General features: G+C 41.0%; 1 protein-coding gene across 4 annotated transcripts in view; it reads left to right on the top strand.

Moving 5' to 3' along the window:
• The window catches only part of S100PBP (S100P binding protein), a 19506-nt gene extending 3678 nt beyond the window's left edge, over positions 1-15828 (top strand). Inside the window, exons 2-6 of one of the 4 annotated variants that reach the window (XM_026702755.2) lie at positions 945-1779; positions 3452-3547; positions 10321-10430; positions 13928-14009; positions 15458-15828. In XM_026702755.2, coding sequence (XP_026558540.2) covers positions 945-1779; positions 3452-3547; positions 10321-10430; positions 13928-14009; positions 15458-15590 — 1256 coding nt within the window. In that variant the 3' untranslated portion in view covers positions 15591-15828. Of the gene's footprint in view, positions 1-944; positions 1780-3451; positions 3548-10320; positions 10431-13927; positions 14090-15453 lie in introns of all 4 variants that reach the window. The other 3 variants (XM_087939511.1, XM_087939509.1, XM_087939512.1) reach the window with 3 other exon arrangements.

Below are 15828 nucleotides of genomic sequence, written 5' to 3'. Positions count from 1 at the left end.
ATGACTATGCAGTTTTCTTAACCAGGTTTTTCAGAAGGGATTCCCCACAGCCTCCTTCCTAGGGCCATGAGGGATGGCTTGCCCAAAGTCTCCCAGCTGGCTTTGTGGCTAAAGCAGGACTAGGACTTATTCTCCAGTTTCTAACCTAATCCCTTCACCACGACCCCAAACTGTCTCTCCTTTAAATACAGCAAAGTGTTGCACTTCTTTTAAAAAATACAGAAAGCCCTGATATACTAAGGGGTTAAAGTAGCAGTTTTCTTACCCTTACGTCTTGATCTTTTTGTCACAGTGGGCTGCTTTTTTTTCTTCTGTTTTCTTCATATTGTTTAACTTCCTCTTGTATATAGACTTTCATCAATCATCAGAATCTGACCTGCAGGTGAAGCCTAAGGAAATCACCTCCACTCCCTTTAGGGCTACCTGTTCAGGCTACCTATTGAAATGGTAAAGTCTATAGGAAGTCTGCAGCTCAGTGAGGTTAGCTTATTAGTCTAGTGCAGGGGCGTCAAACTCACGTCGTCATGTGACGTATTGTGACTTTTTCCCCCTTCGGTAAATTAGGGATGGTGTGGCCAGTGCATTACACATCCGGCCCACCGGCTGCAAGTTTGACAGCCCTTTTCTAGTGCAAGAATTATAAGCAGTAAGCAAGTGGCTTGCCTTTTAATTTGCACGATGAAGCCTCCTTCCAAGTACGTGGAATCTCAGGGGAAGAGGAGAAAAGCCGTGCTTGAACTTCCACAAAACCAAGAATCCGGGCAGTTGGAGACCACTTTGATTGAAACAGGGCTTTGGTTGTAAGATTATCCTTCCTTAGCCTTTAACCTGGAGAGCGGAAAGCGGGATCCTTCAAATGTAGTGGGCAGAAAAAGAGCATTGGGTCAAGTCGCATTCTCTGCTTCTGTAGCAGTTTCTTAAAGTTGCTTTCTCCAATGTTTTAGGTTCCAGGAGCAAGAGGCATTTAGAAGAGGCGTGTGAAGAAGGCTCAGCAGACACGAAAAGACGATGCTCTGTGACCTGCAGGTGCTCATCCTCTCGGGCACATTCTCTCAGCGGTGGAAGAGCAGCTTCTCCAGGCACTTTCCTGAGCAGCAGTGAATGCTTGGATAATGACTTGGATGATGCCATCCTGTCTCGTTCTGATGAGGAAAATCCAGATTCTCCCACCGGACTCTCTCGTGAAGCTGAGGATGAGCTCATAGCAGAGGATCTGGAAACCTCCCCATGTTTTGTAGCAGTTGAAGTGACTAGATATGAGGATGTGAAGAGTGGTAGCCTTTTAGCTTGTCCTGAATCTGCACGGCCTCTGAGGGCTCTGGAGGAGGTTGAAAGCACAAAACCTCTTCCTCAGACCAGTCCTTCAGCCAGCTCAAGTGAGGGGGCTGTTTTCACGAATGATTTGGTGAAGTCCTTGAATAAGAGCTCTCAAAATCAAATAGAGTTTGGTGCAAATTACAATAGTCTTAGGATTCCAGAAGCTGGTTCAGACGTAACAGCTTCTTTGAATCTGGAGAGAGATTTGTCTGGAAAAATAGAAAATGAGGCCATAAAGACGGAGACCAATGATTTGCCAGTAGGAAGCCAACTAGTGGCTGAACAGGAATCATTTGGTGCAGTGGCTGAACAGTCCTCAGGGAGAGAGACTTCCTTAAGTTACAAGCAGCTAAGAGGCACGAATTCAAGCAACCCTCCACCTGACTTGCATGCAGTATCCACTCATGTCAATGACCAAAGAAAGGATTGTGTGGAAGTTCCTGATGTTAAAAAAACCAATAGGTCAGAATACCTCCCCCCTTCCCCTTTTTCCAGTGATATGCTGTTAGGCGGGCTTTCTCAAATCGCGTGGAGTTTGGCATGTGCCTTGTTTTCCCCTGCTTTGTGCAGGTTATGGACTGAGCTGGTTAATCTTCAGAACGTGGAAATGCATTTGAGGGCCTTGTATGTGTGTCGTATGATGGGCTTGTTTTCTATCCCTTTGCTTCCCACTAGATGGTAGTGGGCACCAAACTTTTACTATGGAAGACAGATTCCATGTCCAGGTTGAGTCCCCTCTTTTCCTGTTTGATTTGGAAGCAGTTAACATGTTTCAGTTTTCTTTTAAATTTTATTTTCCTTATTTTCCTCTTCCCCCTACTCCCCCAAATCCCAGTTTTTTTCCCATTAATGTAAGAATGTTTCCTGTTTGAAATATGACACAATATTTTTCTTTTAACAGTTGAGAGTCTTCATCCTGCAGAGGGCTAAAAGCTTGTACTTCCTCAAAACCAACATCTAAGCTATTCAAGATAACTTGCACATGTCTGATGCTAGGCAGTGGTATCTACTCATAGCGCTGATTGTTTTTTTTTTTTTACAAATTGTGGATGGTACGAAAGCATGCTTTGTTGGCCACCTGATGCTGCTTTAGATACCTGTTTAGATCAGAGATGAGGCTGTTCTCTGTCACCAGAAATGGAAGGGAATAGAAGGAGATAGCTCCATCTCTTCTAGCCAGAAAGCAGGGCTTAGAACCTGGGTGTGCAACCTTTTGGCTTGCCTGAGCTCATTGAGTGAAGAGGAATCCTCTTGGACTGCGTATAAAATATATAACATGCATATTAACATAGTTAATGTTAATATTAAAAGTTTACAATCTTGTGGGGCGTATTACTAGCTGTCCAGGACCGCATGCAGGTCACCTGGCTTAGAGTTTCTTTGTCAGAGGGGAAGCTCTTCTCTAGTCTTACATGTTGTCTTCTGGAGTCTGCAAGGCTTCTAGAGTATGTGATGCTAATCTCCCCTGCCTGGACCTTGACAAGTTAGGCGACGAGCAGTATCAAGTGGCTGCTGTTCAGCAGATTGAAAGAATATTTATGCATGCATAGAGATGTGATAACGATGATGATGATGATGACAGAAAAGAGAGACAAATTGGTTGTGGGAGAAATGCTGCCAGAGTGGTACAAAACTAGGAGGAAGTCACTCATCCCAGTGGCTGGTAAGGTAATACACAACACCCAAGTGGCTATTAGCCATCAACATCCCAGGATAGTAATTTGGAAGACTGACCTGGAAGCGCTGACCTCCCCAGGTCTCGGTGGGGACAAGCCCCCCATGTCTGCTTTTGCTTTCAATGGAATAGTGGCAGGAGGGTCTGAGGAAGTTGGGTGTGCAGGGATTTTAATATTTTTGACACAGCCTCAAGTTATATATAAAGAAGATATGAACTGGCCTAGCGATGCCCAATGGGCGGTTGAGAAACGGGACAGGTTTGGTTGCACCTCATGTACACAGGGTGCAAACATGCCAGTCCTTTTACTCCTTCCGACGTTATGTTTGTTCCAAAGCAAAAGCATACATGATCAAAGTGATGCAAAAAGACAACCTACTTTGTTTGTAAGGAGTTAGTAAAGTCTTCCAGAAGTCCATCTAACGGATTTTGTTCCTCCCTGTTTCTGCCTATTCACAGGCAGGAAGTGTCTAAAGAAGCAAAGAGGAAGCTACACCCTTCAATTTGTCAACCCCTGAGCAGCACGGAAGACTCCATTTTGTGTGTGGAATCAAGGTACAAACCCACAACAGCCATTCTTCTAGAGGTTCAGTCCAAGGAGAAGATCAGACTGCATAGCGCTCCCTCCCTCTTAGTGGCTCCCAACCTTCTGGGCACCAGGGACCGGTTTCTTGGAGAGAGATTTCTCTGTGGGCCAGAGAGGGCGTGGTTTTACATACTGCCTGCATCCCATGGATGGGGCTTTGGTTGTTTGGGTAGCCCGGTTGCTGGCATGCCACGGACTGGTGCCAGTCCATGGACCGGGGGTTGGGGATCCCTGCTCTTATCTGTACAATACATATCAGAACCTGTTCAATATTGACCTTAAAAAAAGAAGTTGAAAACATGGTAACCTGGGCCATAACAATTCAGTAGAATTGTTTGAAGAATCCCAGTGGACAGTAGGGTGTTTTTTTTTCCTGGACTAGGCTGGACTAGAAAATCTCAGGTCTCTTCCAGCTCTCTTCTGATTCAGGGAAGCGGGGTTGCTGGGAAAGATGCTGGCAAGTGGGGGCCTTGCTGTGATGCTGGCTGTGACTGGAAGGCAGGAGCGAAGAGACTACTAGGCAAGCTGGTGAGATGTGTGGCATTGGGGGCTGTGGGGTGAAAAGAAGAAGTGGCTTGCCCTGTCTGAACATTGTTTTCTCTGAAATCTAGGACAACCAAAGTGCTCTGAGTCTCATTTCTGGTGAATCATGGCTTACTCTCTGGTTCAGCAGAATTTTTGGAACTGAAGTGCTTGGTTCCTATTTCAGGTTAAGGGATCTTTTCCCATTTATGCACACCCTGGGGAGGATTCTAGGCAGCTTTTGGATAGGAAATGGACAATGTGTCTGCTGTGCTTAGTGCCTGGCAGTCGGTGTCCCCGTCCAGCAGAGATTCAGTGTGAAAGTCAACATTCAGTGGCAACCGTGCTCAGTAGGTTCCCCTCATCTACCAGGTAAACCTGTAACTGGAGAAATTCTGCCCTGCCTGAAAACACATCCTCCAAAACAGGTGGAGATTAGAAAGAATTCCCAGGGAGAATATGCATCAGAATTTTATTAGAATGAGTTAGAACCTGAAGCAATAATAATAATAATAATAATAATAATAATAATAATAATAATAATTCTATTGTGTCCCGCCTCCAAGAGAATTTAAGGCTGAAGATAAACACTGAAGCATTTACAGTACATGGACAGGATGAAATGTATACCCAGAAAAGATGTGACTTTTCCCTTCTCTCTTTCACTGTGTCAAAGGAAAACCAAGATTAGAGAGCAGTCATTGACGTTTTGTGATGGAAACATAAGCATTAGTGGTGGAAGGTAATTCCAGGAAGCTCCACCTTCCTATCCCAGTTACTCCACTCTTATCCCACTCTTATTCCAGTTATTCCACTCTTATCCCTATCCCACTCTTCATTGGAGCTTTCTCAAGTTGGCAATTGGTTCAGACCTGGCATCGTTATCCAGATCATCCATTTCAATGTGAAAGCAGCTCTTCTCAGTCATTTAACCTAAGGTCCACTTAGACAATCCACTCAGCAGAAGTTGAGAAAACAAGCTCAGTTTAAGTTTCTGTAGCAGAACGTAGGAATTGCACATAGGAGTTCACTGGCTGTGAAAAGAGATTACAGACCCAAGGAGGGAGCTGTTAAGGAGGACGTGTTTCAAAAAGATACTGCCCTAAATGGCTTGCTACAAATCTGCTCAGGAGCATTTATAATTTTCACAATTATATGAATTACCTGACTAGGATTAAAGATGCATTTCTGAAATATGTGTGGTTCTTAATTTCTTGAATTTGTCAGCTATGTGGACTCAACAATTTCACTCAAGAAACAACTCTGTGAACCTGGCCAGGACTATGTTGGTATATCCAAGTGGACTCTACACCTTTGTTACCATTGGACAGATAATGAATTTTGTTTCCTAAGTGAAGGACTTTACAACTCTCTCTGGTCATAATGTCACTTTCAGCCCATTTTCCAATCATCAAAATTATTTTAAATTTTATTTCCAGCTTAGTTTCAATTGTCTTGCCAAATTTTGTCATCTGCAAATTCGATGAAAAATGAGTAGGAGAGTTGGAATACTTTGGGTGTTCCAAAAATGAGATTCTTTAGTGCAGTTTTTTGAGCCAGCTATGTATCCAAATAAATGTCATGCATTAGACCAATGTGGCAGATTATTGATCTATTATTCTTTCCACATGGCAATACAATCTCAAAAATGACCCTTATTCCCCAGAGGCCCTAGGGCAACTACCTATGGCAGTGGGAAGACCTGCCTGAAAGCAGCGAGTGCTAAGAATCACCAGGTTAAATCAGGCTGACTTTGGAGTTTGGACATAGGAACAGTCAAAATTCAAACAATGAAAATGGATGCTCGACTAGAAGAACGGCTGATTGAACTCAACAATCTGCATTGGGATATCTTTGGATTATGTAAAACACAATGAAATGGTGAAATTTTAGTTGAACTTGATAGAGGACTGGGCACTTACTATAAACTAGAGGTACTGAAGATGGACGATATGGCAGAATTGGTTTTCTCATCAACCAAAAGCTGAAAGACTTGTAGTAAAATTTGGAAGTATATCAGACAGAGTAGCCCAATGCATCATTCAATTGAACAAACAATACAAACTTCAAATCATCCAAACTTGTGCATGAACCATAAGCTATAGTGATGTTGAGGTTGAAGAGTTTAATGATGATGTGGCCTGCCTTCAAGACAAAAATGCCAATACAAAACACTAATGGGTGACTTTAATGGAAGACTAGGAAGAACAATACCTGGAAAAAAGCAACTGGCCCTATGGAAGTAGTGGATGAGATAATAGAGGTGACAGATAGACAGGAACTTTATATCATGAACACATTTTACAGGAAAATTGCTGGCAGAAAATGGATATGGAAGAATCCATCTGGGTACACAAACGAAATTGACTACATTGTGTCATCATAAAACCATATCATGCAATTGTACTGTTATCAATCATTTTAATGGAAGTGATCATAGAATGGCATGAGCTAACGTGAAGATAGACTGTAGTAAAGAATGTATGAAAATGATAAAGACATCATGAAAAGTGAAAAGAATGATAAGCTCTTAGAGGAAAACAGCAATTAATCTATCAAATTGTTTTGTTCTATTGCAAGATTTGGAAGATACAAACATTATGGACCAAAATGGACAAATAGTCAAAAACATCCTTGAATCTGCTACATCTATAGCATCGCCAGACAACACTTTGTATAGTCAAAAATCTCTGATGGAACTATTAATTTAATGAAAAACTGAAGCATACTGGAAGTTTCACTAATAAACTGGAGTACGTTGAACTTTTCAAGACCATAAGAAAACATATCCAAGAAGAAACATGTCAGTTTAACGTGAAACCTGTAAAAAAGGCAATTGAAGAAAACAAAGAGATTAACAGAGCAAAATACAATCTTATAAATACAAGAAATAAGGTTTTTGCATTAAAATATAAAGATGGCTCTGTGTGTAGAACAAGACAGGAATTGTTAAGAAATAATTGGAAAGTTCTATTCAGAGCTATACAAAGATCAAGATCACTCAAAAGTAACAACACCCACAAAATAGGAAATGCCAGATATCCTGATGGAGGAAGTATCAGAGCATTAAAATTAATGAAAAATGGCAAAGCTTCAGGAAATGACTGTGTTACGATTGAAATGCTAAAAGCTAGTGGTCATAGTTTACACAAGATACTAGAAAAAGCTGCAAAACTATACTCAAGATGCCTCAGAAAAGCAAAAATACCTGATGCATGGGAAAATACTGAAGTAATTCTTACACACAAGAAAAGGGCCCAAAATGATTTAAAGAACAATTGCCCCAAAAGCCGCCCTTCAGTCATCTACAAGGTTTTCACCAAGATAATAGCAAAAATAATATTGAGAACATTAAATGATGCACAGCCAAAGGAACAGGCTAGGTCCAGAAGTGGCTACAGTACAATAGATCATATCCCCATTCTTCAGCACAAGTGCAACATACTTCTGTGCGTAGCTTTCATTGACTGCGAAAAGGCATTTTACTCAGTATTCCAGCAAGCAATAATTAAGGCATTCTGCAACCAAGGCGTAGACATTTTACATAAAGTTCCTACAATCAATATATGAAAAAAACAATGGCAACAATTTGCCTTAATGATCTTAAAGTGGAAATCAACATAGGACAAGGTGTAAAAGAAGGTGATACAATATCACCTATCCTTTTCTCAGTTCGCCTTGAAGAAGCATTTTGCAAACTAGACTGAGTAAAAAATGGAATAAAAATCAATGATCACTTAAAATTTGCAGATGATCATGATCTCGCAAGGCTGAGAAGAGCTGCAAAGACATACAAGAGCTGCACAAAGCTGGAGAGCCATTTGGCTTAAAATAAACCTGAAAAGGAAAAAGAAATTTCTTTTATACCTGCAGAAGAACTAAATGAAGTAGACCAGTACATGTACCTTGGCCAATGGATCTCAATAGAAGGTGATACAATAAAGGAAGTTGAACAGTGTTTTAAATATTTAATGTAATTTTCAAGAACAACAACCCCATATTCCTGAAGAGAAACATTTTCGATCAGAGTGTGCTACCTGCTCTAACATGCCAGTGAAACATGGACACTAACCTTACGATCGATACGAAAGCTAAGACAAGATAGAAAGACCTGCACATGGATCAGAGAGCAACCCAAAATAGGTGATATCATCATGAGAGTCAATGAACTGAAATGGCAATGGGCTGGTCACCTAGCAAGAAGAACAGAGGTGGACCAAGGCAGTCATAGAAGGGATCCCACTTGATCAAAAGCGTCCATGAAACAGACCTAAAACAAGATGGATCGATGACCTCGGCAAGTGTTGTGGGCCCAGTATTCAGGACTGCATTGGTTGGAAACAGGTGGAAGAGGCCTTCATCCTACAGTGGATAGACAATGCCTAGAATGATGGTGATAAATGAAATATCATGCCATGTTGTATATTTATAACTAAATAATCAAAATCTCATGATGTATTTTTTATCAGATATTTTGCTGAAGTCAGGATAAATTATTCAGCGTTCTACAATCAAGGCAATTATCAATTCAATTCAAAGATGAATTAAGAATAGTTTGTCAAGATTTGTTCTTGATAATCCATCGTTACTTCCAGTAATAAATACAAGGGTTTGGTGATTCAAATACAGGAAGTCCTCAACTTGTAGCCACAATTGGGATTGGAATCAGAGTTGTTTAGCAAGGTGCTTCTTAAGCAAGACACCCATAAGACCATTTTTCTCAGTGACTGCAGTCACTTGCAGTTACAGGTCTTAATAACCCTACTGGTTGTTAAGCGGATGGAGCTGAAATGAGCTCCTTGCCTAAAAAGGGCAGGAGGCTCCCACCATGTAGGGGCTGGAGAAAGAAAGCTCCAATTTAGTGGAAGGGAAATGCAGTTTGCAACCTTCCCTGTTGATTTCCCCACTGACTTTCTGAGGAAGCTGGCAAAGAAGATTGGGATCACATGATCTTGGGTTCCTTGGCAGCCAAGCTTAAATGTGAACAAGTTGTCCAGCATCCAGATCATGATCTTGTGATTAATGGGGTGTGTTGTGTGATCTGCACAATGTTTTACAGCATCCAGAATTGCTTTTCCAGAGTGTAAAGCAGCCTTTCCAAGCCTTCGTAACTTAAAATGACCAGTCATTAGTTGAGATTACCAACACCTGAGTAGCTTGGCATCCAACTTCTATTGCATCGTCCATGTATAGATCCTTCCCACCTAATGCATGTAGATTTGATAGGGATATAAGCTTCATGGGAAAGCAAGAAATAGCAATGGCACTTGGAGAGCCCTCTCTAAATGGTTTACAGAATCAGCATCACTTTATCCGAGAAGTCTCCAAACTTGGTAACTTTTAAGATTGTGGACTTCAACTCCCAGTAGTTGAAGTTCAACTCCCATAGCTGGCTGGAGAATTCTGGGAGTTGAAGTCCACAAGTCTTAAAGTTACCAAGTTTGGGGATCCTGCTTTTTCCTATGGAAGAAGCTCCATTAGACATTTGGATGGTGGGCCACTACTGAACTTCAGAATTCTTAAAAACAGTCAACAAAAAATGGACTTCTTATTTCATAAAAATATGGTGTACTTAAGACAGTTTTAAAGATTTTTTTTAAAAAAATTCTCTATTGTTACTTCATTTTCACCTTTTTGTACACCATCCTATGTCCTTTTGGAATTTGGCAGCATTTAAAAAAAATCAAACTCAGTTAGTATATAGGAATGCTGTTCATATGATCCTGGAGTTTTAAATGCAAGTAAAGACACATTCCCTGACCATGTTTCTGTCAAGCCTGTGCTTTAATCCTGACGCTTCACAATTTCATGATGGAACACAAGAGTTTTTGTTAGAGAAACTTGAACAAAGGATTGCTACAGCTTTTCTTTATTATCTCTTACTGTTTCCCTTTCTTCATTGAGCAGGTGATGTACCGGCATGTTACACTGGGAGCAACTGTTTAAATTGAATTTTGGACTGAAAATGGAGTAGACATTCACTCCATTATTTATTATTTAGAAAGGCATTTAATGCAATGTCTTGTGAAGTAATTCATTCGTTAATACAATTTTATAAAATTTAAAATCTTTCACTTTTGGTTATCTGAAAGTAGCAGGAACAACTTCTGCGCAATTATGTCTTGCTTTAGCTGTCGAAATGTCCTAGTAATATGCTCTTTCCTAGAAGATCATTTGTGGTACATTTGCTGATTGTTATTTTTTTCCCCTCCTCTTCTAGTTTTGCAAAGCCTAAACGGATATTAATTCAAGAAGACGACCTTGAGTCAAGAAAAGCAAGCTATGTCAATGCTGTACTTAACCATGCTAGCTCGGTCCCATCACTCATAGGTAAGCGCAAAGGTAAAAGGGGAGTTGTGGGTGGCGGAAATATCACTAAGGTCAACGTGGAGATGAGCACATTCCAGGGTTCTTGGCTACCCTTCCCACTGGGAGGAATGGGGTTTGTTCCAGAAAAGACCTCCTTTCTTGCTTCCATTTCATCCAGGCCAGACAGGTGGGTCAAGTGGCATGGAGGTTTGCCTGGAAGTTTACCCATCTTCTAATAGGGTTCTAGAATGAATTTTGCTCCTAATTTGCAGGTGAATTCACAGAATATACCTAGCTTTATAAATGAATTAACTTGCAACATACGTTGAAATGTAAGCTAAGCAACAGGCTGGATTCACGCAATACATCCACCTTTGTTCCAACCAAGTTTCAGCATGTTGTAAGAGAATGCAGTCATTTAGTTTTTAGATGATTAGTTAACCATGTTGGACAAACTTGAGCGTGATTGCTTTATCATCCAAAGAAGAGCTTCATTACAAAATCTATCTGTAAAACTTAGTTCAGGGTGACATCACACAAAACTATCACATGATTGTTTGACTGTAATTATTGTAGACCACAGTTCACAAAATTAGTATAATCTATTATTTACCTTTTATAATTAATTTGTGATACATTGTATAATTATTGCTTCAATCCCAAAGGTCTCAAAATGGTGTACTAAATTTGTGGAAACAGGCATAGAGTTTTATCCAGGGTCCTAAGGCTGAATAAGCATTGGAGATTTGGTCTCCCTACCATAAAATTCTAGCTGTGGAGCTTCAGGGGGGCTTTGTGAGGTGGGCTGCTGCCCCCCTGGTTGAACACAGACTAACACCTGCCCTGTGCCAGCCACCTCTTTGGTTACAATACAGGCCAGGTTAGGATAGTGTCTTGAGGACCGGGGAGCAATAAAGGGCGTGTCTCGTGTCAGGCTGTTGGGGGTTGCAGTTGCTTCTCCTGACTTGAGTTTCACTAGAAGGAGATGAGTTCGTTGTGATGGCTTATTTCCAGGTGGTTGTGTCCTTTCAGGAAGATAACAATATACTAGTTTCCAATTTTTCACACGTATAGTACTAATAGATGTATCACTCCTGGAATATTTACCATGTATATATTAGGAAACAAGTGTAAGTGAAAGAAACAGGATTCTGTTTTTTCCATTGTGTATTTCTGTTTAATATGGAGAGCACTAATATTTCCATGTTAGAGTTGCTCACAGCAAAAGGATTTAGACTTATCTACCACTTCACAGTGCTTTACAGCCCTCTCTGGGTGTTTATAGAGTCAGCCTATTGCCCCTAACCATCTGGGTTCTCATTTTACCGGCCTTGGAAAGCTGAGTCAACCTTGAGGCTGATCAACCTCCTGGTTGTAGGCAGCGTTTGCCTGCTATTCTACAGTGTGCCACCAAACCTCTCTTGAGTGGTTCATGTGATGCTTATTAGCGCAGGCTCACCCTTAGTGTATTAGCTAAACTGGCTTCTCTCACAGAGTCGGGTATGACTGGAGAGGAAACGGTGCTTATCTCCTTTAAATGGAGATGTTTTACACTGTGAATTCCACATTCCAAGTTTTCCTATGAGAACATTTTTTTTCATTGGTGTATACCTTTTACCTTAAGAATTCTCAAGCTTAAGAACGATAGATGAATTTGTGTGACCCTGACACGACGAACAAAACTAATGATTTCATTGGAGTAAATTATAGAGAAGAAATATACCACATTTTAAATGATTACATTTTAATCTATGGTATTATATAAAGCTATGATAGAACATACTTTATAAAATAGAGTCTTTTCCTTGGGAATAAAAAAGGATTGGGCCTGGCTAGTCTAGGGAAGAGAAGGATCAGGGGAGACAGGATAGCAGTCTTCCAATATTTGAGGGGCTACCACAGAGAGGAGGAGGGGTCAATCTATTCTCCAAGGCCCCTGAAAGCCAGACAAGGAATAATGGATGGAAACTGAACAAGGAGCGATTCAACCTGGAAATAAGGAGAAATTGTCCTTGGAAGTTGTGGGAGCGTCATCACTTGAGACTTTCAAGAGGAGATTGGACTGCCATTTGTCAGAACTGGTGTAGGGTCTCCCGCTTGGGCAGGGTGTTGGACTAGATGACCTACAAGGTCCCTTACAACTCTGATTATCTGTTATCTGATTCCTAATTTTAAATAATGATTTATTTTGCAAGGCTTTTCCAAATGCTTGGCCTTTAACTGGCCACTCTAATTTCTCATTCCATATGGATCATTATGGATCAATATTTGCTAATAGTAGCTACAGCAGAATTTTACTGCTGGCTTGTCCGTGTGCCACAGGATCAAATCCTTGCAGGGATGGTGCACATGCTCTGAAACTTGTGCAAATTATCTGGAGCCTTGTCAGAACCCTTTTAAGCTTTATTTGGCTTAAGGCGACTGCAGAACAGGAGATGGTAATGCCAAGAGCTTTGTGTGTCCAAGCCCTCAGGCCGGACTCTGGCTTTGCTGCAGGTTTTGCTTGGGCCAGCTAGCTGCTGGCTTCTCCAGGGAGAGCAGGGCACATGGTGAGCACAGCTTCAGTTTTGGCATTCAATCTATTCCCCTACCAGGGTGCATCCTTGGCTTGCGGAGTCAGCTGTCTGTCAGCTTGTCTAGACAAAGGGGAAGCGGATTCTAACAGCAATCCCACTTCATTTATTCAGTTGGTTTTTATGGACATCCTCAAGAATGATTCGCATAGATAAAATAACTAAAAACACTAAAAAGGTAAATAATAAAAGCAGAATATGAAACGGAAAACAATTTCTCTGAGGCAATTCAGTGTTTGAGTCTTCAGAAGTTGTGGGTGCTCCATCACTGGAGGCTTTCAAAAAGAGTCTGAAGGGGTACAGGGTCTCCTGCTTTGTGCAGGGGTTGGACTAGAAGACCTTCAAGACCCCTTCCAGCTCTATTATTCTGTGTTATTCCTCTGACTTGTGGGGAAATGGGTCTTCCAAGCCTTCCAAAAGGCAGGCAGGATTAGGGCCATTTCAGTCTTGGTGGGTGGGAGAAGATGCTCTCCTGTTGGGTGAGCAGGAGTGACTCCGCCTGAAACGCTAGTCTTCTCTTTAGGGGGAGCTATCAGCCTCGTGGCATTTTTGTCGCCGTTTGGACTTTTGTTTAATTACACTTTAATTTCCCATTTTTCCTACTGAGGACTGAGAAGGTTCACACAAGCCAACATTTATTTACATCTATTTAATACTGTTTAAGACTGTTAAGTTCTCTTTTCAGCACTTAGTTTCATTTGAAAGAGAGGAGCAGTATTATTACATTGGCTGGTTCATATACTTGGACAAAACATGGCTGGCTAGTTTCTACCTCGGTCTCTTGTGTCAAACCATCCTTAAAACCTTCCTGTTTCTCTGAGATAAGCCAGCATCCGAACCAAGCAAAACAAGGGAAGAGAGGGTCAGGCAGCAATCCAGCTTTGCTGTGCAAGCTCCCTCCTAATTGTCACGTTTTGGTTAATCTTCTGTTCCACTGAATTTCAGGCCCCGTCCATGAGTTGCAAACGCTGGTCGATACAGTCGCATCTGAATCCAGTTACAACCACCCAACAGACTTGACCGTAAGGTACGGTGCCTCTTGGCAGAACTCGGTGGCAACTTTTTCCTGGGAAGCAGCTTTACAGATCTTGTTGCATGTAAAACTAGGTATAATAATAATATCAACTTTGAGGAACTAGAATTTACTATCTTATCAGATTGGCAAAATATCCTTACTTACTCATACTGGTATTTGGGTGACAGTGTAGTTGAATAAGAGTGAGATTTATGGGTGCATATGAATTAAAGATACAAATGCCCTTTTTGAGCATTTATTTCCCGGAGGTGAACAATAATGGAACAAAACAAATTGGGAATAAAATTACACAACTGCAAAGAAAAGAGTATTTTTGTAAATGGAGTGATCATCATAAAAGTGATTATTTTAAAAAGATAATGTCTTGAAGCATCTATTTGACTCTAAGCATAGCTTTTTTATCTGAGAAAAATCTAGGGGAGGAAGAGGAAGGCTAATGCCCAGGGTAGAGCATTTCCTTGACATGCTAGCTAAACATCTTTGGAAACGGGCAGCAGAATCTGACTTGCCTGAACATTCTTCTCTTCGCCTGAGCTACGCGACAAGCAGTCCTTGACTTAGGAGTGTAATGGAGGTACTCATTACAGTTGTAAGTCATGATGGTCGTAAAGCAGGTCCCCACATGACTTGACCTTTCTGGAGTGACTGTTAAGTGAATGTGGCAGTCATTAAGCGGATTCATTATTTGCTATGTGGTGTTTTAGCCGAAAGCCAGAAGTTTTCAGCAAAACCTTTGAAAATTGCACTCACATGCAGACAGCCACAAAATGTCAGCCAAGGATCCAAAATGCAGTCACATGACCGGGGTGTGTATCATAACTTCAGAACCAGGTTGTAAATGCCTTTGGGGGAGGATCTGTTAGAACTTTATACAGTCACTAAGCAACCAGTCATAAGTTGAGTGTTAGTTCTATCACTCATGAAGACTCCAAACAGCAAAGGAAGCCTTTGTAATGCAGTAACAATAAAAACTCCCCTTTCTCCCAAATCCTAGCTTTGATTTTCTGATAGTGCTTTGAATTCTGATCAACATGATAGTTTTGTTGAAAAATAATCTGACACATGTCTAATATAAAAATAATACAATTTTCTTGAGGAATGTGCCTCCTTTGTTTTGACAATGGATGTGGCCTGGAGGCTGCAGCTTTTGAACTGGGAATGGATGAAGTTAAAAAAGAGGAGGCAGCCACTCTTAGGCCTAAAAGGGAGCAGAAGGCAGGCTAGGAAGGGCATCCGGTCTATAGTTTCCATGCCACATTTACCGGTATCCCAAATTGAAAAAGGAGGGCAGGGCTTCCAGTAGAAAGCTTCCTCGGGAAAAAGGGAGACGGGACTGTTCTCAGGGTTGGGTTGCTGCTCTTTTGTCTCCAAGTTTTGCACTGATATTTTCTTTCTTTCTTCCTTCCTTCCTTTTTTTGTAAAATGCCTTCCTTACATAGGAACTACACCAAACGGAGTCACAGCAAAACTCAGAGGTTCAGTCTCAGCCAGTGGGTTGAGCATAGCAGGCGCAACTTCGGTCGGTTTGATGGCATTCCTGATCACTTTGAGCGCAGCCCAATCCTAAGTTAGAGGAGATTTTATTCAAAGTTGTTCTTTAAACGTTTAGGTACCGGTAGTTCGATTTAATTAGTGTTTGTGTATGTTTACCATTAATATAAAGGCCAGTTTAATGTATTTGTTTTTTATTACAAATATTTGTTCACTTTGTCCTAGATCTTTTTCACTGCTGAATATTTTAGAAATATAGTGTTTTTACTATTCTATTTGATATTGCACCTTGAATATATTATAAATGTTTATTTTAAAA

The sequence above is a fragment of the Pseudonaja textilis genome, chromosome 10 (genome assembly GCF_049901715.1).
Source record: "Pseudonaja textilis isolate UNSWEBS1 chromosome 10, rPseTex1.2, whole genome shotgun sequence".
Classification (NCBI taxonomy): Eukaryota; Metazoa; Chordata; class Lepidosauria; order Squamata; family Elapidae; genus Pseudonaja; species Pseudonaja textilis.
Note: the sequence above shows the minus strand (reverse complement) of the source record. Positions and strands in the feature narration are given on the sequence as shown.